The sequence below is a fragment of the Cherax quadricarinatus genome, chromosome 40 (genome assembly GCF_038502225.1).
Source record: "Cherax quadricarinatus isolate ZL_2023a chromosome 40, ASM3850222v1, whole genome shotgun sequence".
NCBI lineage: Eukaryota > Metazoa > Arthropoda > Malacostraca > Decapoda > Parastacidae > Cherax > Cherax quadricarinatus.
The window spans coordinates 10,004,659-10,031,990 of NC_091331.1; the positions used below are offsets into that span (position 1 = coordinate 10,004,659).

At 38.9% G+C, this 27,332-nt stretch overlaps 1 protein-coding gene across 2 annotated transcripts in view; it reads left to right on the forward strand.

Moving 5' to 3' along the window:
• The window catches only part of dome (cytokine receptor domeless), a 438,464-nt gene that overhangs the window by 378,039 nt on the left and 33,093 nt on the right, over nucleotides 1–27,332 (forward strand). For both annotated transcript variants that reach the window (XM_070092688.1, XM_053774864.2), the window contains 3 exons: nucleotides 7,914–8,001; nucleotides 12,067–12,124; nucleotides 13,298–13,432. In XM_070092688.1, coding sequence (XP_069948789.1) covers nucleotides 7,914–8,001; nucleotides 12,067–12,124; nucleotides 13,298–13,432 — 281 coding nt within the window. The remainder of the gene's footprint in view (nucleotides 1–7,913; nucleotides 8,002–12,066; nucleotides 12,125–13,297; nucleotides 13,433–27,332) is intronic.

The window sequence follows — 27,332 nt, forward strand, 5'->3', positions numbered from 1 at the left end:
CGCCGAAGGATTCTGCAAGATTACAGTTGATGTATCTGCATGCCCCTTTATCTGGCTCTTCACGGTCTGCTTAATCACTTTCTTTCCTTTTAACGGGTTCTACTGAAATAATGAGTGCCTGTATGTCTTATAAGGCAAGAGCTATTATTCTGCCTCAACTCGTTTCAAATTTTTGTAAATAATACATGCATTTACATTAGATAACATTAAGCATCGTACATAAAAGGTTACTTATACTAAATAATGAACAAGTGTAACAAATTCGCTGCGGAGCGACTTTGTTTCGACACAGTATTGTTGATCACTTTAGTAGCAAATGATAGCTTAAAAATACTACTGTTATGAAATTGTCCTATTTTCGCTAGTGACTGACAGCAGTGACACTGGTTTGTAGTTACTGATCTCAGGCTCCTCTGTTTGCGAGATGCCAGTATATTTGCATCTATCTACAGAGTATCATTTATACTGTGGCAGAAAAAGGCGGTTCTTAACAGGGGTTATGTCCAGTGACTTGAGGTGAACGTCTCTATTTTACTGACACCTTCAACAACTTTGGCTGTTGTAAAAGGTTGCCTTTGTGAATGAATATGGGACTTGCATCGCAGAAAGTAACTTAACCCTTATCATGATAGCTTATCACAGCCCCATTTTGCCGGTTGTCTTCTGGTTAATATGCCAGTGTTTGATAAGGAACCTCCAGGTTGTTGGAGTCCACTAACTGATGATTTTTTTCTGCCATGTCCTCTGGACATGACCCAGCGTTTGATTCCATCCATTCCGTGACAAGCTTGTGTGCATTTATTCTCATTATGGGCAGACGGCTGCCACTTATACCTTCTGCAAACTACGTCTCTGCAACGATAACCAGACCAAGGCTGGCGTGAAGGATCGCTCTCTCCTTTCATGTATTCTCGGTATTGAGTCAAACACCACTTCTGTTTTGTATCATACGCGCTTATGTATACAGTATATACGCCTCGATTTAATTTGTGAATACCTTATGCACGACGACGACTGGTTAACCAGTTTGCAGGCAAGCCTAGTTTTATTTTAATTAAGGCCTTTAATGCTGTTCCCCGACATACCAGTTCCTGCCTTGTAAGTGCGTGATTGCGTGTTTTGAATTAGAATCGTTCTCGTAGTTACCTGTATTTTATATGTAATGAAGTTATTTGAAGCTGTCAACCACAGAGTGATTGTGGTTAGTAACTTACATCTTTTCGCACCGTGTTTACGCATATTTTTTAACATTGTTACTTCCGCTTTCTGGCACAGAGAGCATCCTTACTTTTTTCTCTCATCATTTTATGGAGTTATTTTGAGTTATCACATCTTCCTTGTTTCTCAAGTCTCCTATCCAGTTCATTGAAAGTGTTTTTTCAGGGTATTTCTTATCTATGGCATCCATTTTCTTTTTGTCTTTGTCTCTTTCGTACAAGCACTCGTGATTGTACGTGTGCATGGAAGCACTCGTGTTTGTATGTGTGCGTGGAAGCACTCGTGCTTGTATGTGTACGTGGAAGCACTCGTGCTTGTACGTGTGCATGAAGCACTCGTTCTGCCGACCATTGGCTCATTTTTTTTTACCATGAATCAGTTTCATTTCACTTGTTTCTTTAATGTTTTAGTTGGATGGTGTGGCGTCCTTTAATACAGCCTTGTCTGTGTAGCGTCCCTGTTTTACTGATATTTTGTTCGTACGTAGTTTCTTGTTGGATCTGTGAGGCTCCGACGCGGGTCCACGTGGTTGTATGGGATGGTAAGGCACAGAAAATAGAATGAAGCACTCTGTAATAATCAGGCTTCACTTGGACAACAACTTTTATCACTAACTTGATGAAGCAACTAATGTGACATTTTATTGTGGCAACGTTTCGCTCTCCAGGAGCTTTGTCAAAGCTCCTGGAGAACGAAACGTTGCCACAATAAAATGTCACAGTTGCACTTGTCATCTTGTATCTAACACTTTTTACTTTTATCTTTCCAGTTATAGAAAGGCTCCATCTGGCTGATATACCCTGCTAAATTTAATCATTCATTTCTGATTTTAACTAACCTCCTCCACGCCGTTGCCGTCTGTTCGAAATTCGCTTCATCAGTTTTCATTACGTCGCCTGTCAGTCTCTTCTGAGAAGTATGAGCTTTCAAGATTCAGTGGGAAGGAGGCTAGGGTTGCCAACTGCTGCTGTCACCAAGCTAACCTCTACGCAGTGTATTGTGTGTGTGTGTCAGTATTCACTCTCATTAAACTTTTAAGAGAAAATTAGTTTTATGAACTTAGTCTTACGCAGTTTTGAGTGAGGTGATGCGTAACGCTTGCGTAACTAAGGTATTGACACTTTTACTAAAAATTTCGCTGTTGCTGAACTTTTCTGGCCACTATTTTTATTCTTACGTCTTAATAGTGTTTCACACTAATTCAGTTGTTTATTTTAAAATCAAGATAGTTTGATTTTTTAAATAATTAGTTGTGCACTACACGAATGATCGAAGGTTAATATTATAAAAGTAGAGTTGCTAGAAACTGAATGATAGAAGATATCCTGCGTGCAGAGAGTAACAAATCAAATTCTTTGAAGAGTCTTAAGCGACCCACATGACTCCGCCATTTTGAGCTTTTTAAAATTGAACCTTTCGTAGTATTGCCTAATCTCATTTGATATCCTGTGTTGTCAGGTGTGCGGCCCTGTAACAGTCAACCTCGTCTGGTTGTTTGGTTATTGTGAAGAAAATTCATGTTGCAGAGCAAACTTTTATTGTATAGAGCTTCTCAAATCACAATAAAGCTCTACGCAGCGAACATTTTTTTTTCACTAAAAGTTTATCAACATATTTTGTTTCTTTTCTGTTGTCGGCAGTACGCCATTTTGGTCACTCAGGTTACTGTAATAACTTGATTCTTGCTAACAAATGTGTGCGTGGTCTCTTAGCCAGGTGGACCTTAATTAATATGACAAAAGTTTCCTATCTGATAATGATAGCTTTCTATGTTTAGACTCTTCACTGCGTTTATTAAAAGATTGTATTTGTATTTAGTAAACATGTGTATTTCTGTAAAAGAAAACCCCACATTAAGCAGTAACAGCAAAAATATTTTCTTTCTCAATAGAGACCCTCTTCAAGCCACCTTCTGAAGAGCGTCTCTATCGAAAAATATTTGCATTATTTTCAAAGTTTTGAATGCGTGTTATTCTCAAATATTACTCATACGGCCAGTGTGAGAGTGTTTTCTGAGAGGAATATTCAGTACTTTAGAATGTGTTCTTAGTTTTTGCCAGTGTCAGAATTTCACACCTGTTGGAATTTGTAATGGTGGGTATCTCCTGATAATTAAAATAAACAAACAAAAAAAGTCCGCTTGCGAAACTAGGCGTCATGTTTGTTTTCGGAAATGTTCAGTCGTCCCGCCTCTTAGGTGTGGCTGGACGTATGGGCAAGTTAACATCTTCTGACCATTCCCATTCGTCTAACAGTAAATAATAGATACGTAAGAGTTTGTTAACTGTTTTGAGTAGCATCTTAGTGTACGACTAAAGCACTCAAGGAAATTAGCCACTGTTTGGCTCTCTTTGATTATCCTTGGTTAATAATTGGAATAGTCATCTTGTAGTCTTTTAAATTCGCAGCCGAAGTTTGTGAATAATTATGATACCGGTGAAGTCAGGAATCTCATTTACTATTGTATCTGGCTTACTGTGATGGTATGCGTGAAAGATGATAAACAAAAACGGCGCTGAAATTGTTTTGAGATTAGTGATAAATCTTATACAATCCAATTTGGTAAACATTGTTAGATCATACTTTAACAGCGTAAAATGTCATAGATCAGGGTACCTACACGACGTGGTTCTGCCGAATTTTGTTAACAATAGGGACTACGAAGCAAAAAAAAAAAAAGTAATAGTTACATAGCGGTCAGTGAAAAGTGCATTCCTCATGGGCCTTTAGGCGGAATGAGTTCGTAAAGAGCATCCAGCCAGTCCAGCAACTAGTTGCTATCAAATGGTTTTCACTCACTGTTTTCCATGAACAGTGACAAGTGAAGTGGTTGTAATGAAGCCATCAGATGATGACATCTTCGAACAATAGTAACTCGGACAATTTGGTGGTGGGCATAACTTAAGCACCTCCTCGTGGTCCCTTCCCCCTCCAATCTCTTGTCTCTTCCATTTCCTTCTCCCCTGTCGCCTTCTCTTCAACTTCTTAATCTCCGGTTCCTCTCCTCCCATTTCATGGCCCGTTCCCACTTGTATAAAGATGGCATGCTGACATAAGGTTAGATAGGTATGTGTTGACGCGGGTCTTTGTCATATGATGACCTGCCACTGGAGCTTTTGGTCATCTGACCGAGGCCTTCCGCTGGCTTACCGGTCCATCTCTTTAAAAACAAATTGAGGTTAAATTTTATTATGTGCAGGGTTGCAGACAGTCACTTATGTGGCAGAGGTCACGTGGGTGGCAAAGCTCCCTACACATTTACTAAGATTCATTAAATCTCTGTTGTACATAAACGCGCACGTACTCTCTCAATATGGACAAAAACTAAAGCTACGGTTGTAAACTGAGCATGTCTTCCAGTAGTAGGAGTAAAGGACCCCAATGGAAATAAGTCACTCTGTCTGACTTTTTTGGGTTATCCTAGGTTCTCTACACATAAGCTGCTATGTATGATAATTCTGTGTAACTGTATTTGTGTATACCTGAATAAACTTACTTAGTAAGTAGCAGCAACAGCAGTAGTAGTAACAAGGGAATGGGATGTTCGAGAGGGTAGTAAATGCTGCAACCACTGGAAATTTGTAAAATATATATATAACTCTACTCCTCCTTTAGTTAATCACAGATAATCAAACGCAGGTAATATCATATATAGACTAAAACCCTCTTACTGGCGTAGCCATGTACTTACAGTGTGGTTCTGAACCCGGGTTATATGCACGCTCTCAGGGTACAAGATGTCATACTGTTATGTGATTATGTCTACTGGTTCAGTGACTAGTGAAATGATACTTGTTTTCTATATACAAGTATAAAATGTAATTTTTTTTTTTTGACAAGGGTAGCGAGATAATATATATATGAAAAAAGAGGATGCGGCCTCAAAAAAAAAAGAGGTTCATCATTGTACTTACGCATACATGTTTAAAAACTACACACTCATAATACCCTTCACCTCCCTTACCCCATCTCTCCTACAAATTCACTATAACCCTCACGTACGTAGCGACACTTCCACTACCAGCTGTTGCTGCTGAGGTCTCGAACAAAAAAAAAATATATAGGATATGGTAAGGCTGTATTTAGATGGGATGGCCCTCTAAATGTAAACAACATCTGGGTGCGCAGCATCTCTTTGGGAGATAACGATGATCTCACTTCCTGTGAGTAAGTTTGTACACAACACGTATGGAAGGACATGGGAGAAGCATGGAGGTACAAGGTTTACATGCCTGAAGATGTAGGTCTCAGGCTGTTTCTGCTATTTTGGAATTGTTGATTTTCCAAAAAATTAACTTAGATTTGCCTAATGGACATATCTGCAATAGCTATTGCTGTGGGCACCTCTGGTGCTATGATAACCTTGGATATATATTTGCGTTTTTCTACTTCGGTGCCCACCCTTGGGCCAGAACTGTCTGGTGCTTGCTTGATCAACCACCCTTTTGCTGCTAACGGCATGCATATCCACAGTCTGGTTGATCTTGCACTTTCTTAATAAGCATTTTAATGTGTGTGAGCGTGCGCTCTAACGTACGTGCGCGCTCACCTATATGCTGCTGCAGGGGTTAAGCCACAGCTCCTGGCGGGTGTGTGCATATATCTCGTCGGTCATAGATGAAGTTTAACTTAACTGCAGTATAGGTATAGCAAGGTAATTTTGCCGAGCTTAAACGAGTTACACCGTGGTACTTTGTCGAAGTGAATAGCTTCGACACTGAGGCTGGAATCTATTAGGACAGTGCTCGTCAGAGACTTTCTCAGGACTCAGTACAATAACAATACAGGTGCCCACATCACTATTCCCGTGTTTGGTCTACCAAAAAAAAAAAAAAAGTGCCGTGAAAACTAAAACAAAGCAACATTCCGTATTATTTCGAGATTCGTTCCAGTAAATATACAACAAATAATACATTTGAAATTTAAATGTCAGATGTGCCTGTCAGGCACCCGGGCGGGCCTGTTGCTTGCTATCCAGTGGAAAACCTCTCGTGACCAAGTACTGAGTTACAACCAATATTGTGAAGAACAGCTGGATTAGGGAATAAGCTGTTCTTTAACGAGCCTTCTTGTTTCGACTTGTCTTGGGGTAGCTGACATAAAGAAAGGCAGTCTATTTTTTTTAAGGGCCATAGTCCTTCAGAACAGATCTTATAAGAGATCATCAGGAATTGGGAAGTTGTACGTGTTTAAGGATTACTTTTATATGTATTTTGCATCTGGGTGGTTTAAATAGGGTGCTGAAAGGAGGCTTGGGTTATGTGGTAGTCTGTCTTGCACTACAGTGAATACATTCCGAAAACGTTATGCACTAGTTGTTTGAGACGATACGAAGATGAAGCTGTTGACGCTTGGGTATTAAGAAGAAAAGCACGCAGAACACCGAAAATGAGGGACTACTTTACATAGGTAGATCAAGAGGTTTCCTAACATAGCAAGAGGCTACTTAGCACAAGATATGAGAGACTACTTAGGAAGTGAGGCTTCACCAGACAGCTATGGATAGATAAGCGAGTTCTTAGAAATCAGGAAGGGTAAACATAAACAGATAAGCACTTACGGAGAAGGGAGATTATATAAATGATTACTTGGAAAGTAGATACAAGAAACACGCACACTTCCAGCGTAGGGTTGTGTGGTTTTTTCACTGAATAATCACCAACGAATCTTTGTTCATACCCCAGGGAAGTTCAGACAACTCGATTTTGTATCCAATGAACTCGATATTAATAAAATTTTACTGGTTTGACAAAAAAATCTTTAAAATGCTTAACAGAAAATGAGAATAAGTAATGTTAAATATAGTTATTAAGTTTATACCATATACCAAAATAATCCAATATTAATGTATATTATTATTATTATTATTATTATTATTATTATTATTATTATTATTATTAATGTATTATCGTGTCATATTTTGAACATATTTGAGATTTAAATTTTCAGGTTTTGCCCTTCCATCCCTTCTCCCTCCCTCCTTCCCTTCCCTCTCCCCCCTTTTAACCCTTCCTATCCCTTTTTCTTTCTCTCCCTCTCCATAACGTACATACCTCCTCCCAGTGTTACTGGGCTCAGTCTGTTAAATGGCCAGCGTTAACCATTTATTGTAGTAAAGTTAGTATACACTGTATTGCTCAAAATTGTGCCTCATACTGTGAGATAACACATTTGGTCCTGTGACTGCTATCTGCTCTGATACCAGAGATGAAAAACATTTCGTACTTACAGTACGTCCTAGAACAGTTTCCTCTACCAGTCAAAATGTTGAAGATAACTGCGTGTAGCAGAAGCTTTTACTGGGACAGTGTTTTATTCTAATGACTTCAAAGAAGCCTTTACATTGTAAAATGTCCCAGTAGTGTTTAGCTCTGCTGCCTTTCTCTGACTTCATTCTTATGGGCAGCACGTCCTTTAAAGAATTGACTGAAACCTGTACCGTACTCGTATTGGAACTTTTTCCTTATGGAAATAGTTTTTTAAGAGTGCAAAATCGGACATTCAATAATGTTTAAATATTTTGAGGTATAGAATCCATATATGGATAGCTCTTGTGGGGCGGAGGATAACACTTGTCCTGCCTATGATTAAAATATATGCGTAAATATTGTATATCACAAACATCAATGACAGTAAAAGGAATAGGCTTCCCTATTGCTGTTTACAAATGACTGCATCTTTGTTTTTTTTTTCAGTGATGGCCTGGTGGATCATTCTTATCATTGCTGCAGTCTGCATTGCAGTAACACTGATCCTGGTTGTGGTCGGCACATATGGATGGGAGTAAGTAGTAAAAAATTTAGTTCATTGTTCTTATAGCATGAATGTCACCGAGAGGTTGGGTACAGTACAATAATCATTTTCATTTAGGTATACTATTATATATTCTGCACTCCAAAATTTAAACTAGATGTATGTATTTCAATCACTGCGCGATCCAGAAAGATATCCCTGTGTTTTGAAGAATTGAGACACTTATGCAACACATGGGAATCTTCATCGAAGAAACGTTTCGCCACACAGTGGCTTCATCAGTCCGGTACATTCCTACTTTGTATTGGACTGATGAAGCCACTGTGTGGCGAAACGTTTCTTCAATAAAGATTCCCATGTGTTGCATAAGTGTCTCAATTCTTCAACTTGTCGGTTTTCAAAACCATTTATCACATCCCTGTGTTTTGTTTCATAATCCCAGTCCCGTCGATGTACACGATTGGAATAATGCAGCGTGTGGCATAAATTGACAATGAAATTGTATATTAGCACTGAAGATGCTAATGGAAACTGGTATCCAAGTATCTTCATTAACAGCGATAAATTAGGACATAGCTCAAATATAATTTAAACCCTTTATAGAGACCAATATCCAAAAATACACGAGCACATTAAGCTTGTAGCCACTCAGAAGTTTCAGTAAGTTATCATTGAAGGGTTGAAGCTAATCAGGTGAAACACTCAGAAATTATTACTTGAAAAGCAGTACATATTTCTTCAATTATTTAAATTTCTTAATAAAAAAAAGGACCTACACAGGCCAAAATCAATCCAAACTTTTCAATAAATAAGATTGGCCAGCTTTTAAGGAGTAATTAAATTAACTTTTATGTAATCCTAGTGTACATAATCATACAGATGTTTAATAATGATCTTGAGGTCATTCAGATGCTGTATGCACATAACATAGAGGTTGATCCCTTTAAGGAAGACATAATTCTGCACTAATTGTTTGAAGTTAACCAGAAGATGCATTTTCCAGCTATTGCATAGATTCTAACAAAATTTTACTTACACTACCTAAACCCATTTCACATGATGCATTAGTCATTGAAGGTTGATGCCTATGGAAAATTAAAATTACCTGGATGAACCTCATAAGATACATACCAGTAAATGGTAACAAAGATAATTATTTTTTATCAAAGTTACAGAGACATGTAGGAATTTTAGGACACCTAGGTCGCAAAAAATGTCCCCCTTCGATACCTACTCCACTCTTTCTATATCCACAAGTCACTCTGGACCTGTATTAATTTTAAATGAAATATACATCACCAGGAATCCTGGTACAACATTAATATAAATATGTGGACTGTATGTTAATTTTAATAAATGACTACATATACATTGAAGGAGAATTTATCTTAATACCACTCACCAGTTAGTCTGGAGATTACTTGGTGTGTCATACACAAACCCCCTGCCTAAAATATGAAGAAAATACTGGCCAGAATTTCAACATAAATAGGCATCACTTAGCTGGGGTTCCCTGGCTATCCTGTCCACTCTCCTTCTCAAGTTATGCAGGACTGCAATTTCAACAATGTCTGCTCCTATTTGGGAGGTTTCAACCACAATTTAACCTCCAGAGCGACGAAATTTATGCACATTTCACTCGCGTGCCTTTAGCCCAGTTCAAAACAATGGCGTCTCTCCCAAGCGACGCTCACCAATTCACTGGTTCTTTATTTATTGACAAATTAATTTTTATTAACTACAATGTGTTTCACTAATTTACATACAAAATACACTGTATTTTTGGAAAATATACAGTATTTTCCACAATGCCATTCACAATTGTTATATTTTAATCAGAGGAAATCACTCTCAAGAAATTAACAAAAATTCATGAGAACAAATGAAAATGTTGTGGAGAATGTTCTGAAAAAATAGATACACCAGCATTTATAGTTTGAAGATGATTAAGAACATAAGAAAGAAGGAACACTGCAGCAGGCCTGCTGATCCATGTGAAGCAGGTCCATCCCCCCTACCCCCTCACCACCACCCCCTACCCATGACAAACTTTATTTTAGTAAAACCTACGAGTGGTAGAAGTTTGAAGCTGATAAGAAAGGAAGTCTCTAGTAATTGATCTGATTCTAGTTCCAAGTTATTTAACTATTTCAGTAAAATTTCAGATTTACACCTACTCAGGCTCAACTTGTGGTTTATCATCTTTCTTATAGAATATATCGTCAATAATGTTATGAAGCCAGTCAGAAGAAGCCTTCTTTAGTTATTGAATAAAGATGAATATCACTATTTATTCAATAAAATTAGCAAAATGGGACTAAGGCCACCCATTGCAGCCTGAGCCTTTTGTTCAGGAAGCCACATCAGTGGTGAAAATTTGAAGCTGATTACACGGTCAGATGGTCCCTGATACTGTATTTTGTGTTTTGTTTTAGAATTTTCCAAATTGAATAGGTGGTTAAGATATTTCATAAATACAGTACTGTATGCATATCATAATTAACCCTTTCAGGGTCCGTCCTGTAGATCTACGGCTTTATGTTCAGGGTCCAAACCGTAGATCTACGCCATGAGCTCAGCTCACTCTGATAAGCAGTGAGTGGTAAATTTGGGCCTAGATATGAGAGAATACATTTATGTGGTACGTGTGCACCACATAAAACAAATCCTGCAGCACACAGTGTATAATGAGAAAAAACTGAGACCGTGATTTTCGATTAAAACAGCGACTTTGCAGTGTTTTTTCGTATGTTTTTTATAGTTGTATTTGTGATTTCTTGGTCTCATTTGATAGGATGGAAGACATATTACAGAAATGGAGATGATTTTGATTGGTTTTAGTACTGGAAATGGCTTGAAACTGAGCTCAAAGTAGCAGAAATGTTAAATTTTTGTTGATGTTCAAGAGTAAACAAACGACCTCACACGTCTAATACACGATAGCTGGTGGGTCTGATATACATTCACAAATGTGATGATGATATTTATACAATTATTACAGTATTGCATAACAGTAAATCTTCTATTTTTTGGTTTGAATAAAAATTCTATGTGAATAAAAAATCAAAATGGAATTCATTTGTAAAGCCTGAAAACATAACTAATGAGCAGAGGAAATGTTAGTTTAGTGCCAGGAATGCCTGCATTGTTTATTCTGGACCCTATTTTGAAATTGGGATATTTTTAACTTTGTGTTAAATTGGGCAAATTACCAATTTCCGATCACTTTATTTTGTAGTTGAAACAGTTGACTAGGTGATTTCTTGTGCTCAATCGATAGAATAGAAGTAATACTAGTGAAATAGCTAAGAATTTGGTCGACTGGAATAATGTAATTGGCCTAAAATGGGAGTCAAAGTCGGCAAAATCGCCGATTCATAAATATCACAGACACATCAAAATTCGCGAAAACATAATTTTGTCAATTTTCCATCAAATTTCGTACTTTTTGTTTTATTACCTTCAGAAAAAGACTCTCTACCATTTCATAAGAAAAAATAACAATTTTTTTTTTTTTTAAATTCTTGGACACTGGTGCACCCATTGAAATTTGGCCTCTGGACCCTGAAAGGGTTAAAATGTTGTAATAACGTTTTGCTCGATTCATGACTTGAAAAAGCGATTCACAAGAGAAAAACGTTGCCATAGTGAATGTTTTTTTATGGTACACTTATTTTTTTTTGTCTTGATGGACACCAATACTGGTCTTGATGGACCACCAGTGTTGGTCCATCAACACCAGTACTCTATTAACTCGTTATTAGCCTTGAAAAAATTAATGATTAATATTAGATCAATGTTTTTATATAATTATCATAATTTATAAGCAGTATTTAATAAATGATCTCCATGCAGAAATGGAACAGAATTCTTCCTCCGTAAGCCATGCATGTTGTAAGAGGCGACTAAAATGCAGGAAGCAAGGTGCTAGTAACCCCTTATCCTGCATAAATTGCGAACTTTAAAAACAGGAATTTCCATTTTTCTCTTTTGCTCATCCTGCCTCGGTGGGATATGGTTGGTTTGTTGAAAAAAAAAAAAAAAGAATGAGACCAAATTTAAGGATCCATTTTTTAATAATTCTTTCTTCAACAGTCAGATCAAGGAGTTCCTGTATAACCTGAACCGCAAGCCAGTCTTCCCAGATGGCCTAGTAAGTACCTACTTGGCCTAGTCTCTGTTAACTTAATTTTTTTTTTTTTTTCTCTCTCTCTCTCTCTCTCTCTCTCTCTCACTCTCTCACTCTCTCACTCTCTCACTCTCTCACTCTCACTCTCTCACTCTCTCACTCTCTCACTCTCTCACTCTCTCACTCTCTCACTCACTCACTCTCTCACTCTCACTCTCTCACTCTCTCACTCTCTCACTCACTCTCACACTCTCTCACTTTCTCACTCTCACTTTCTCACTCTCACTTTCTCACTCACTCTCACTCTCTCACTCACTCTCACTCACTCTCTCACTCACTCTCACTCTCTCACTCACTCTCACTCTCTCACTCATTCTCACTCTCACTCATTCTCACTCACTCATTCTCACTCTCACTCTCACTCACTCTCACTCACTCTCACTCACTCTCACTCACTCTCACTCACTCTCACTCACTCTCACTCACACTCTCTCTCTCTCTCTCTCTCTCTCTCTCTCGGAAGGAGGGGTTAAAAGAGGTTTTGTGTTCAAGGAGCTTGGATATACAGAAGGCATGTATGTGTTAGATAGAAGTGAGTGGAGTCAAATGTTTTTTTGGGACCTGACAAGATGTTGGAATGTGAGCAGGGTAATATTTTGTGAAGGGATTCAAGGAAACTGTCATATCTGAGTGCCTCTGCAAAGACAGTGATTATGTGTGAATGATGGTAAAAGTGTTTGTTTTTTGGGTCACCCTGCCTCGGTGGGAGATGGCCGATGCGTTAAAAAAAAAAAACATACACACACACTCACACTCACTTTATAATGAGCAGAAGATAAAGGAATTAGGTATCATTCGCAGTGTTCACACTTTCAAAACTCTTGCTGAGTATGTCGAGCCTTTATTGATAGTTTCTTCTTAAATTTGGCAATTGGCCAACAGAAAGTCAGTCTGAGGCCTTCTTAAATGTTATGTTAGGCCCTCAGCCCTCTTCAGTGTGACAAATCTAAGCTAGATTAATTCAGATATGAAAAATATGGGAAAGTAATCATTTAGTGGTAGAGGTGCAGATGTGTGTCCAAGCTGATGGATGGAGTCATTGAGCATTTATACTTTTTTATAATTTAATGAAATGTGAATATGCTACTTAATGTGGAAACTAAGGCCGAGGAGAAATAATAACCATGCTATTCTCAGGACCCATATGAAGATAGAGACTTCCATCCACCTACAGTTGAATGCAAGAAACCATGGTATAAGAACATTCAGATTCCCAGAGAGAAGAAAATCTCCACAAGTACCACCACCTCCAACACTTCAGAGGAACAAGATGTAAGTATAATGTAAAACTGTAATTCATTGTTTGTCTACATGTCTTTTGCCTCATATTTTGAGAGCAGGAGAATGCATGTCATGTCTAGGCCAAGCCTTTAATCCATCCATGCAAATTTACCATACTGTAATTTCAGTGTGACTCCTCTTAACTGTTAAACGGTCCAAACGTATATACAGTGGAACCTCAAAAATCGAACTGCTCCCAACACAACCAATTATGTAAGTGTATTTTTGTAAGTGCTTTTATAAGTGCATTTTTGAGGGTCTGAAATGGACTACCCTATTTTACATTATTCCTCACGGGAATAAATTCATTCAGTATAGGCACTCGAACAGCCTTCTGGACCAAAGAAAGTTCGATATTTGAGGTTCCACTGTATACGTTCTCTTGCGTAGCACCCCAAACGTATATATACGTTTTCTTTGTCATTCATTCAACATTGCCACGATAAGCCTGAGTCGCCTAGGCATGAGAGAATGGGTATGCGCACTCGCTGTGTGCCATATTAAAATAATTGGGGATGCCTGGGAACCATGTGCTCTTTTTTCCTATTAAACAAAAATTTTTTTTTTTTCCTCAAAATTTGGGGCACTATACGAGAGAACGTATATATACGTTTGGACCGTTTAAGGGTTAATGATATAATTTTTATCTATAGGAGAGACTAGATTTTAATGGCTAAGTCTAATATGAATGTTGTGAAGTTTAAAGTAAGCTCTTGTGTGTGTTTATGTATTAATAATTAATATTTTTATTGCATAATAATGCTATAACTGAGTTAGACAAAAATTCATTAATAAACTTGTTAACCCGTAAACGGTCCAAGCAGATCTACGTTCACATGTGTAGTGCTACAAAAGTAGATCTAAGTTTTTTTTACATATTTTCAAATATAACAAAAAAAAAAAGTAGATCAAAGTTCTTTTTACACATTTTCAAATGTAGAAAAACAAAAAGATCTACTTTTTTTACATACTTTCAAATGTTGAAAAAACGTATATATACATTTGGACCGTTTACGGGTTAAAATAAAGTAACATTTTAAACATACTGGGGGTTGATCCCAAAAACTCGTACTCTTTAGACCAGGAGTTCTCCTTAACAACTTTATGAAAAGTCTATAAACCAATTGTGCATAAAGTCTGCATTACCACTCACTGTAGTAGTTGGTATCTTTCTAATGTATGGTACATACACATTCACAGTACAGTACTTATGATGTAAATCAGGGTGGGATAGAAGGCAAAGGAATATGTAGTTACAGATTTCTGTATGATTCACCTAGTAGTGGATGCTAGGTTAGGATGAAAATGCAGCTGATTTGTTGCAAGTACAGTGGACCCCCGGTTAACGATTTTAATCCGTGCAAGAGGGGTAATCGTTATGCGAAATAATCGTTATGTGAATGAATTTTCCCCATAAGAAATAATGGAAATAAAATTAATCCGTGCAAGACACCCAAAAGTATGAAAAAAAAAAATTTTTACCACATGAAATGTTAATTTTAATACACACAAACTGAAAAAGGCATGCACACTTACATGACACTTACTTTTATTGAAGATCTGGTGATGATTGATGGGATGGGAGGAGGGGAGAGCATTATCTTCTTACTGTTTAGAAGGGGAATCCCCTTCCATTAGGACTTGAGGTAGCAAGTCCTTTTCCGGGGTTACTTCCCTTCTTCTTTTAATGCCACTAGGACCAGCTTGAGAGTCACTGGACCTCTGTCGCACAACAAATCTGTCCATAGAGCTCTGTACCTCCCGTTCCTTTACGATTTGTCTAAAATGGGCCACAACATTGTCATTGAAATAGTCACCAGCACGGCTTGCAACAGCTGTGTCAGGGTGATTTTCATCCATAAAGGTTTGCAGTTCAACCCACTGTGCACACATTTCCTTAATTTTTGAAGTAGGCACAATGGATTCCACAACTGGCATAGGCTTCTCAGGGTTAGCCCCAAACCCTTCAAAATCTTTCTTAATTTCCATACTAATTCTCACCCTTTTTACCACAGGGTTGGCACTAGAAGCTTTCTTGGGGCCCATGGTCACTTATTTTCCAGAAACAGCACCGAAAACACTGTAATAATACGAAATATTCCGATTGTATGCTTGGATGTTATTGCGGAGGCTGGCTGGTAAACAATGCCACCGGCGGAACATGTGAGCGTGGCTCAGGCCGCACATTGGAAGCGTCTCGGACGAAAATCGGTAAGCGGGTTTTTAAGCGGTATGCGAGGCAAAATTTTTGCAATTAAAGTAAGCGGTATGCGAAATAATCGCTATGTGATGCCATCGTTATGCGGGGGTCCACTGTATTGTAGGAGATTTTAGCATCATAAGGGTAGAGGAATGTGGGGAATTACATAGTAGTCATTTTGTAATTCCACATTAAAGCTGGATAATTTGTATTTAATGTGCAGACGCTCAGCCAGCCTATGTCACGAAACATCATCTTCAGTGGCTTAGGGCAACATCACCGTGCCACACTTCCTCACTTTTTTCTGTCATTCTTTATTCTGTTCCTTAGCTGTTTTTATCACGTAGATGAGGTGTTATATTTACTGTACTGAACAGATATATCATTGTTGTATTTGGGAAATAAATTTGTGATGAATGATACTAAAATTTAGGCTTGAAATGCACACAGTATTACCACCAAAAGATTTTTGATATAAGTTTTTTTTAACACATTCGCTGTCTCCCACCAAGGCAGGATGACCCACAAAAGAAGCAAAAGATTTTTTTCCTTTTACATTTAGTAATTTATACAGGAGAAGGGGTTTGGTATAGGTGTACATGCTTAATACATCATGTTAGTAGAATATGTGGGAATAGCACATTCATTTGAAATAGCAAGTTAGAATAAATATTCAGACACTGGCATCATCAGCCAGTCTTGTTGTCAGGCACTCTCATCATGCTACACTCCTTAGACTTGCTCACTTTTTCTCTCTTCTTTTTCTCCTTTTTTTTATCTTTTTTTTTATCTTTTATCTCCTATTTTCCCTTTCTCCCTATTCTTTTTCTTATCAAACAATAACATGCAGGCTAGGTATAGATTCTCTCTCCTAAGTAATGTAATCACTGTTATATCCAAGAAGTTCATTTGATTGTTGAATAAAATAATGCAATAATTTTTGTGGCCCATGAAAAAATGCATTTGTAAGTATGAGAATTCAAAAGTATAGATTTTATCTAGAGACTGTGAGGTTCCTCATTGACAGCCTTCCTCTTCTTGCTGCATTTCACAGTAAAAGACTAGCTGATACTCTAATGATTCTGCTTCTAAGTGTGTATACCTGTTAGACACACTCTGCCTGTGATCTGTTTCAAGGGTGCTTCTGAATGTATGGAAAGTAATGGTCCAGTTTTCTCTTGAACATTGTCTTTCAGTACAGTTAACCATCGATTAACACAGTAGTTAAGTTCCTGAAAATGGCATGTAATTATAAAATCATATAAAAATAAGCTGAAGAACACATGGGAAAAATAGTGTTACATTCCTCATACACTCCAAGAAATTGTAGATAGATTTTTTAAAGCTTTGTAATTCATGATGACTCAAAAATAATTAAGATTTCTGTTTATTACATTATAGTTGTCATTGCTTGTTTATATAGAAATGTTTAGCAAAAGTTGATGTGTCCCTGTATGATACATGTACAAACATAAGACAGGTAGTTCCACAACTGTTAAACCATCTTTTGCATTACCAAGTCATTGTGCACAGTAAACAGGCCATTTCTCTGCTATTGTCAAGCAAATGGAAATAAAGAATTTTAAAATGGCTGATGAATCTAACCTGGTGAAAAAAGGCAGAGAAGTTCATAGAGATGGAAAGACTGTTATTTTTGTGGATAAGAGAGAAGCAGATGAAGGGAGATACAGTGCCTGCAAGTACATCTGGGCTTGCACATCCAAGGTGCAGTAAAAGTTACACTCCCAGAGTCTTGTAATGAATTACCATATAACCATATATTGTGAGGTTGGAGTTAAGTTAGTTTGGAGGCGCAGTACGTCTTCTGGAATGGATTAATACCGTAACTCCAGAGACCACTGTATATATAAATGGTATATGCTGTGGTGTCCCTATGAACTTCAGACACAAGCACTTCAGACACAAACATTCATCATGGCAGTGCCACAAGATTATCCCTTCACTTTCTCATTTAATTAGTGTACTCTTCACTCTTTATTATCACTCACTAACATCTTCAGCATTTGTATAAATGCACCTAAAGGCACAGGAATAAATAATAATAGTGAAATTATCAGTTACTAGCCTTCATGCTAGTATTTTCCCCAAATTTACTCCATACTAACTGATAAATATGGCTTGCTCATAGAAAATAGGTCAAAATTTTCAACTATTTTATGTCAAGTGTTAATAGATTGCATTTTAATCAATGGTCTACAGTATTTTATACTTCTGCTGATAGCAAGATGAAGTAATGTAGCATTCTCTTCTTGATAATCCAAATTATCCTATATTTATGGTGAAATTTCATGAAGGTTGCACTAGGTTATAGATTGTGATGCCCAGGAATGTTTGATAGGTAACACAGGGTGTTGTCATTATGATAGGTAATGCAGGGTGTTGTCAATGTGATAGGTAACACAAGGTGTTGTCGTTATGATAGGTAACACAGGGTGTTGTCGTTATGATATGTAACACAGGGTGTTGTCATTGTGATAAGTAACACATGTTGTTGTCATTGTGATAGGTAACACAGGGTGTTGTCATTGTGATAGGTTACACAAGGTGTTGCCATTGTGATAGATAACACAGCTTATTCTCATTGTGATAGGTAATGTACGGTGTTCTCGTTGTAATAGGTAACACAGGCGTGAATCTTTCTTTTTTCAACACACCGGCTGTATCCCACCGAGGTGGGGTGGCCCAAGAGGAAAAACGAAAGCTTCTTCTTTTACATTTAGTAATATATATAGGGGAAGGGGTTACTAGACCCTTGTTCCCGGCATTTCAGTCGCCTCTTACAACACGCATGGCTTACAGAGGAAGAATTCTGTTCCACTTCCCCATGGAGAGAACAGGAAATAAACAAGAACAAGAACTAGTAAGAATATATATATGCTTGTACATGTATGTGTAGTGTGACCTAAGTGTAAGAAGAAGTAGCAAGACATACCTGAAATCTTGCATGTTTACGAGACAGAAAAATGGACACCAGCAATCCTACCATCATGTAAAACAATTACAGGCTTTCGTTTTACACTCACTTGGCAGGACGTTAGTACCTCCCTGGGCGGTTGCTGTCTACCAGCCTACTACCTAGGACAGGTGTGAATATTCCCTACATAATATTCACACCACACATTGCCCTCAGATATGGCATTATAGCCTCGAGCCTCCTTGCTGCACCCATAAAAATGTCTATTTTGCTGCATATTATCTCAGTATTAAATTATTCACTTACATTAGGATCATTTGACATGAAGCAACAGAATTGAATTATTGCATACCACCTACTTGTAGTTTGTAACATGTAATCTGAAACAAATTATTCTTATTGTTATTGCCTGGTCTTTAACTGTGCATACCAATTCCTACAGTATGGTTTTTGCTAAATACTCAGTTAAAAGTTAGGACAACACCTTTAGTTTAGTAGTTTTAGGTAAACTCTCTGGGAAAATTGCTTGGTATTACTCGCTGTAGTTAATAAATATATACAGTACCACTTTATTGGTAATACAAAATTTGAAATGGCAGTACTGGAACTTTACTTAATTTTGTTATCTGCACGCTTACACCTTTTAGAAGATACATTGCTAAACTATTAATGAGAGTTTGTTTTGGTTTGGAATGTTTACTGCATATCATACATAGTGTACCCTTTTTTCACGTTTTACTTTTGTGTGTTTAATCTAATTTTTAGAATGCAGTGTGTTATAAATATTATAAGTATTATGATTATATTTTTTTAGGTTTAAAATTAATATTTCTTAATAGTTTAATATGCAACCTTCCTCATGTGACATTTTGCCTTGTAATGTATTTCATCCTGTTATCCCTTTGGAAGACCTTTCTTGTAAGTGTTCCATTGAGTCTTTACTAAAGCTTTAGCATGAAAAGTCACTTGTCAGTAAAGTGCCCCACCATGTTGGTGGTGATGCTGCAACTCCTTTTTCCATCCAACTAAGCCTGAGATGTCATCTTATAGCCACATTATAAATATGTACTGTATAATACTGGGCTTTGGATGCTTTAAAGTTGAAAAAATTGTAGCTTTTGAATAGAATATACATACCATAATTAGAAATTTTCAACATATTTTCAAATGGAAGGCTTATTGAATGGAAATGAATTCAGATTCACAGAAGCATATTTATGTGAATATGAAAATATGCTTGCTTTTATGTTCATAAAAATATTCATAAAATAATTATGATCAGATAGGCATGAAACTTGCACAAAATGAGCATGAAATTGTTTTATGCTTTGTGAGAGATAATTTCCTTTATAAAAATCATACCCTGATAAAATGCAGCATGTAAGAAGCAGTTTTTGTATACTTTTATTGTTTTAAAGTGAGGTTCATCATCACAAGAAAGTCTCACCATTTCATTTTTACTTTATATCTTGTATCTCTGGAATTATGAGCAAAGCTGAGAGCTGTGTTTATTAGAAATTTTTATTAGTTTAGCAGTTCATAACTCAAAAACCATAGAAAATGCCAAAGAACAGATGTACAGTGAAACCTCGTTTTTCAGCCGTAATCTGTTCCAGAAGGTCAGCCTAAATCCGAAATGGCCTGAATTTGAAGCAATATTTCCCACAAGAATTAATGTAAATACTATTAATCTATTCCAGACACCCAAAAATATTCACAAAAATACATATTTTTGAAGATTAATTATAGTTTTACATACACAAAACAATGAGAGCTAAATAAAATAAATAAATGAACATTTAAATCACTATTACATACCTTTATTGAAGACTCTTTTTGGCTTATGGAAGACAGGCAGGAGGAGAGAGGGAGGACTGATTATTGTTTGGAAGGGGAATCCCCCTCCATAAAGACTTCAGGTATCAAAGCCCTCTCGTGGGGTTACTTCCCTCCCTGCCTGCTACACTCCCTGCATGCCTGCTACACTCCCTGCGTGCCTGCTACACTCCCTGCGTGCCTGCTACACTCCCTGCGTGCCTGCTACACTCCCTGCGTGCCTGCTACACTCCCTGCGTGCCTGCTACACTCCCTGCGTGCCTGCTACACTCCCTGCGTGCCTGCTACACTCCCTGCGTGCCTGCTACACTCCCTGCGTGCCTGCTACACTCCCTGCGTGCCTGCTACACTCCCTGCGTGCCTGCTACACTCCCTGCGTGCCTGCTACACTCCCTGCGTGCCTGCTACACTCCCTGCGTGCCTGCTACACTCCCTGCGTGCCTGCTACACTCCCTGCGTGCCTGCTACACTCCCTGCGTGCCTGCTACACTCCCTGTGTGCCTGCTACATTCCCTGTGTGCCTACTACACTCCCTGCATGACTACTACACTCCCTGCATGCCTGCCACACTCCCTGCACTCCTGCTGCACTCCCTGCCTGCTATACTCCCTGCCTCCCTTCCACACTCCCCATTTCCCTGCTACTCTCCCTGCATGCCTGCCTCACTCCATGCCTCCCTTCCACACTCCCTGTTTCCCTGCTACACTCTCTGCATGACTGCTACACTTCCTGCATGCCTGCTGCTACACTCCCTGCCTCTCTCCACATCTTCCATTGTTTTGTTCTAGCACCCGCACACCACTCATCTTTTTCTATTACTTCCTTCTTAAATTCCATCGTGTTTCTCACTCTCTTTACGAAAGGAACTTTACTAACAACTTTCTTGGGGCCCATGGTGACTTATTTCCACACTTAATAAAAACCCACCAAAAACAGTTGATTTTGAGGAAATGTTTGGATGAATGCACCGAGTATATGCTCACTCGCTGACAGACAAAGGGAGACTGACTCACCTACGCACGGCGTCCCAGCAGGAGGCGGGCTGACACCAGCCGATATATGAGGCAACAGCCAAAATCCGGAGCAAAATTTCCACCAGAAAAATGGCCTACATACGAATCGGCCGATAAACACAGCGGCCGAAAAACGGGGTTCCACTGTAATTTGCATTATGAAGAACTTGGACTAATATACTATACTGTATAATATATTTATTTAAAAATTTGTTATAACACCGCTGAAAATTATATAGTCCTCTGCTCCAGCTAAGTTGACAGTAGTGGTAAGATTGGTAGATTACAATAGTGTAATAAATCACTATTTCAGTGCTAGGCAGTTAAATTAGTAGCATTGCTGAACTGGCTAATTTTCACCTGTGGCTTTTATTGCTTGGAAGATAAAACTGTAGCAGAGAGTTATCACTGCTGTTCTGCTTCCCAGTGACATTTTAGAGGATATTAATTAGTGTAGTATTAGTTGGCAAATGTAAATCCAACCACTCATCCTCCTAAGAAAACATCTGCACAGTATTTTACTGTGACTTGAGATCATTGGTAAGTGACCAGCATTAAGATACTTCTCTGTACAGTGCTACTTTTGTATTTATGATAAAAAAGGTGCATCTAAAATAGAGTAATGGTATGCAAAGAAATTTGCTTGACTATATAAAGTAAAAATAACATTGAAAGTAGATGCATAGAGTGAAAGTGGAAGCCTACCATAATAATGTACAGTGGACCCCCAGTTTTCGTAATTAATCTGTTCCAGAGAGAGAGTGAGTGACTAAACCCGAATCTGATGATTTCTGAATCAATTTTCCCCATAAGAAATAATTTACATCCAATTAATCCGTTTCAGACACCCAAAAGTATTAAAAAAAAAATGTTTTCTACATGAAATATACATTTACCTACACAGAAAACAATGATGCATGAAAAATAAAACAATAATAACATCACACTTACCTTTATTGAAGACATGGTGATGTATGGAAGATGGGAGGAGGGGAGAGGATGGACGAGTACAATTGTTTGGAAGGGAAATCCCCTTCCATAATGACTGAAGGTACCAAGTCCTTATCCTGGGTTTCTTCCCTTCTTTGTTTTTTAATGCCACTAGGACCAGCTTGAGTCACTAGACCCCTGTCGCTCAAAAAAGTGTTCCAGAGAGGTCTGTTTCTGGCGTATGTTAGGAATTGTGCTGGGAGACAGGACAAGATAGTCCTTCAATATGGCACTAATATCAGCTCTGTGGCATATTTATCTAGCACAGTTCATCTAATATGACATAATAAACAATATTAATAACATAGAAACACGATATATACTCGAGAATGAATAAAATATGGCATTAAGAATTCACAAGTGGTGGTGTGTTGTTTGTTGTTTGGTGTATAAGGGCTACTGAAAGATAAGCCTTACATAGTGGTGGTGGAGACGGCAGCAGAGGCGGCGGTGTTAGTCAGTAGCCCTACATACCTCCAACAACAATGGAGGAGTCAGTTTCGTGCTGTCCTTTTTCTATTGATTAATTGCTTAAATTACTTGCTACACTGTTAATGCTTCACTTCATCGCTGGCTGGCGCTGTAGCCTTTATCAACTCCTGCTGCTTTAGTATTGTACATATTGCAGAATCACTGAAAAAGGCACATTCTCCCCTCCAGGGGTCCACTGTACTGGCAAGTGCATCTGTCTGTGAGATCAGTTGATCTTTGTTTTTTCTAAATTTGGAATACCACATCATAGATATCTATAGTGACTTTCTTATACAGTGGTACCTTGACTCACAAGTTTAATTCATTCTGTGACCCAGCTCGTAACTCAGTTTGCTCAAATATCAAATCAATTTTCCTCACTGAAATTCATTGAAATGCCAGTAATCTGTTCAAGCCCCCAAATAAACCACCCCAGTTTTTTTCTTATGGGTTTTTAAATAAGAAAAATGTACAGTGGACCCCCGCCTTACAAATGCATTGCCTTACATTAAATCCGCCATACGAAGCATTTGAATGCAAAAATTTTGACTCGCCTCACGATAAAAAACTCGCCTTACGTGATTTGTCCGGGACGCATCCCACGTGTGGCCTCAGCACCAGTGTTTACAAGCCAGCTAGTGTGGTCGCATCTATGCATACATTCGGTACATTTCACATTATCCCAGTGTTTTTAGTGCTTGTAACTGCAAAATAAGTCACCATGGATCCTAAGAAAGCTTATAGTGTCATCCCTGTGGTAAAAAGGGCAAGAATTAGTATGGAATTGAAAAGAGAGATTAAGGAAATGTGTGCAAAGTGGGTTGAACTGCAAACCTTTACAGATGAAAATCACCCTGACACAGCTACTGCAAGCCGTGTTGGCAACCTGTACAATGACAATGTTATGGCCCATTTTAGGAAAGTAGGAATGGGAGGTACAGAGCTCTATGGACAGATTTGTTGTGTGACAGAGGTCCAGTGACTCTCAAGCTGGTCCTAGTGGCATTAACCCTTTGACTGTCGCGGTCGTATATATACGTCTTACGAGGTACCGTGTTTGACGTATATTATTATTATTTTATTATCACACTGGCCGATTCCCACCAAGGCAGGGTGGCCCGAAAAAGAAAAACTTTCACCATCATTCACTCCATCACTGTCTTGCCAGAAGGGTGCTTTACACTACAGTTTGTAAACTGCAACATTAACACCCCTCCTTCAGAGTGCAGGCACTGTACTTCCCATCTCCAGGACTCAAGTCCGGCCTGCTGGTTTCCCTGAACCCCTTCATAAATGTTACTTTGCTCACACTCCAACAGCACGTCAAGTATTAAAAACCATTCGTCTCCATTCACTCCTATCAAACACGCTCACGCACGCCTGCTGGAAGTCCAAGCCCCTCGCACACAAAACCTCCTTTACCCCCTCCCTCCAACCTTTCCTAGGCCGACCCCTACCCCGCCTTCCTTCCACTACAGACTGATACACTCTTGAAGTCATTCTGTTTCGCTCCATTCTCTCTACATGTCTGAACCACCTCAACAACCCTTCCTCAGCTCTCTGGACAACAGTTTTGGTAATCCCGCACCTCCTCCTAACTTCCAAACTACAAATTCTCTGCATTATATTCACACCACACATTGCCCTCAGACATGACATCTCCACTGCCTCCAGCCTTCTCCTCGCTGCAACATTCATCACCCATGCTTCACACCCATATAAGAGTGTTGGTAAAACTATACTCTCATACATTCCCCTCTTTGCCTCCAAGGACAATATGTACAATACTAAAGTGTCATTTGAGAACAGGTGAATTTGTAAATGAAGTGATAAGCCTATAGAGGCAGGTGCCAGAAGTCGCCAGAATCTTACCACAGTGGTCAGCTGTTTTAATAATCTTTCTGGCCTGCTAGTGTACTCGCATATAATCTAGTGATACCAGTGAATAGCAGAATACAGTGTTGTAGTAGCAACTAACCAGTATTATAATGGTACTTAGTGGAGTGGAGTGACTTTCATTAGTTTCTTTTTTCTTGAAATACCAGACGTATACTGTGAATTTCATATAACCTGTAGTTACCAGCGGTCGCAATATACACAATGAGAAGCAATTATTACTACAGAAAAAGTGTCCTTCCTCCAAAATTTCCACCAGTCACCTATAGTGATAATATAGCATTTATTGTGGTGGAGACGAAAAAAAAAACTAGAAAAGCTAGATACAGCGATTGATAAACAAGGGTTGAGGCTCGACCGTTCGTCACTGTAGGAGCTGCCAGAAATCACCGGCTCTTCAACACGCAAGTTATACTTTTGTATCAGTCAAATCACATATTACTCGGGTAGATAATTTCCAGTAGATCCTTCATGTGTTAGCCCAAATCACCGACTAGTATGTTTTAAATAAGTGACCCACTGATCAGATCAATTGGTCCAAACCCTCGACTGGTCCGAACCCTTGATGGTCCGAACCCTTGACTGGTTTCAAACGGATTCGTTGGACAATAAAGCAGACTGTAAACGGATGAGGTTGTAGGCGCCCTTATCAAACACAAACAATAAATATAAATCAGGAACGTACACGGTAAGCTGTCCAATATACAAGTACAGTTAGAAATAGAAATACAAATAGCTAGAGCTTCATTTAAGGAGGTTATTAATAGAGTATTCAAGAGGTTGCTAGTAGAATTACAGTAAATCAACCACTCAAATCATTATGAAGCTCTGTATAGTCTGCAGTCAATCAAACAAACGGGCTTCCACATGGATAAATTGTCATTTTTGTGGAAATTGGTGTCACGCCCCTTGTGCAGATATCCAAGAACTAGCTACAAGCAGTATTAAAACAGGGAAGTGTTTTTGGGTATGCCCAAATGAGGAAAATCTGTGGACTAAAATCACAAGGGTATTAAAAGAGGATAACATCAAAGCTGCTTTCATAGACAACCTGGAAGCTTTCTACAACAGATGGGAACATAAAAAGTCTGGGCTGAATGGTACTGCCCTTGATACTGGCCATGTAGTCAGAAACTGTAAGGCTGGAGGTGATGTCCTGGTAGTCAGTAAATGTGGGGCTGATAGTGCTGTCCTGGGAGACAGTAATGGTGAAGCTGGAGGTGCTGTCCTGGGAGACAGTAATGGTGAAGCTGGAGGTGCTGTCCTGGGAGACAGTAATGGTGAAGCTGGAGGTGCTGTCCTGGGAGACAGTAATGGTGAAGCTGGAGGTGCTGTCCTGGGAGACAGTAATGGTGAAGCTGGAGATTTTGTCCAGGTAGTCGGGAATTATACGCAGGAAGGAATACATATAAATGACCTCGTAGGGGACAGGAGCCGTAGTGGGGAAACAAGTGTAGTCAAAGATAAGATAAAACCAATATTGCAAACTAGAAATACCACAGGAAATAGCAAACAAGAGGACTCCACTAGCTATAGTGAGGATATATTACCAAAAACAACTGGTGGGAGCTCCATTGTTGGTGCTAGGGAGGATAGGAATAAGACAGGGAAACATGCACCAACAGGGAATACAGTCACAGAAACCCAAGGCAAACGGAAACCAAGCCTGTGCACATACTATGCACTTGGTATCTGCAGACATGGGAAATCTGGAAAAACAGACGGGACGTGCAACTATAACCACCCTAGAAAATGCCATGCCCATATGACAACAGGAAAATGCAAACTCCCTTCCTGTAAGCTTTTTCACCCTGAAATGTGTACCTCTTCAGTACAGGAAAGACTGTGCTATAACTTAAATTGCCAGGCACACCATCTAAAGGGTACAAAAAGATACAAAACATCCAGGCCATGGGAAAACCTGGGTAGCCACAGCCACTCAAGAGGGAGAGGTTTTTTAGTGCCAGGAAGGAAAAAAAACTGGCAGGAAATGGCAGAAATCGTACACCAAATCCAGTCATTCCTGGAGTGGAACCACAGTCGATGGCCTCCACTCCAAACCAACAGATACAGATAATAATGCCGGAAAAAAAATCCCCCCCAGTACCAACAATACCACCAGTCCGATGACATTCTTCTTTGCAAATATACAGGGTCTAAAGCCAACAACAAACAACGAAATACCTTTCATCCATGGACTGCTTACAGAGGCAAAGGCTTTCACTGAGACCCACATGAAAGATCACTTGGACAACGAAATATGGATCCCAGGTTACAACCTATACAGATGTGACAGAGTGAACAGGCAAAAGGGGGGGGGGGGGGGGGCGGGGGGTCGGCCTGTACATTGCAGAGTCACTTGTTTGCACAGAACTGCTAAATGCCTCAAATGATGTAGTGGAAGTTTTAGCAGTAAAGGTCGAGAACCAAAACCTAGTCATTGTGGTAGTCTACAAGCCTCCGGATGCAACATCCCAGCAATTCCAGGAACAGCTGTTAAAAATTGACCACTGTCTGGAAAATCTTCCAGCTCCTGCACCCAACATCTTG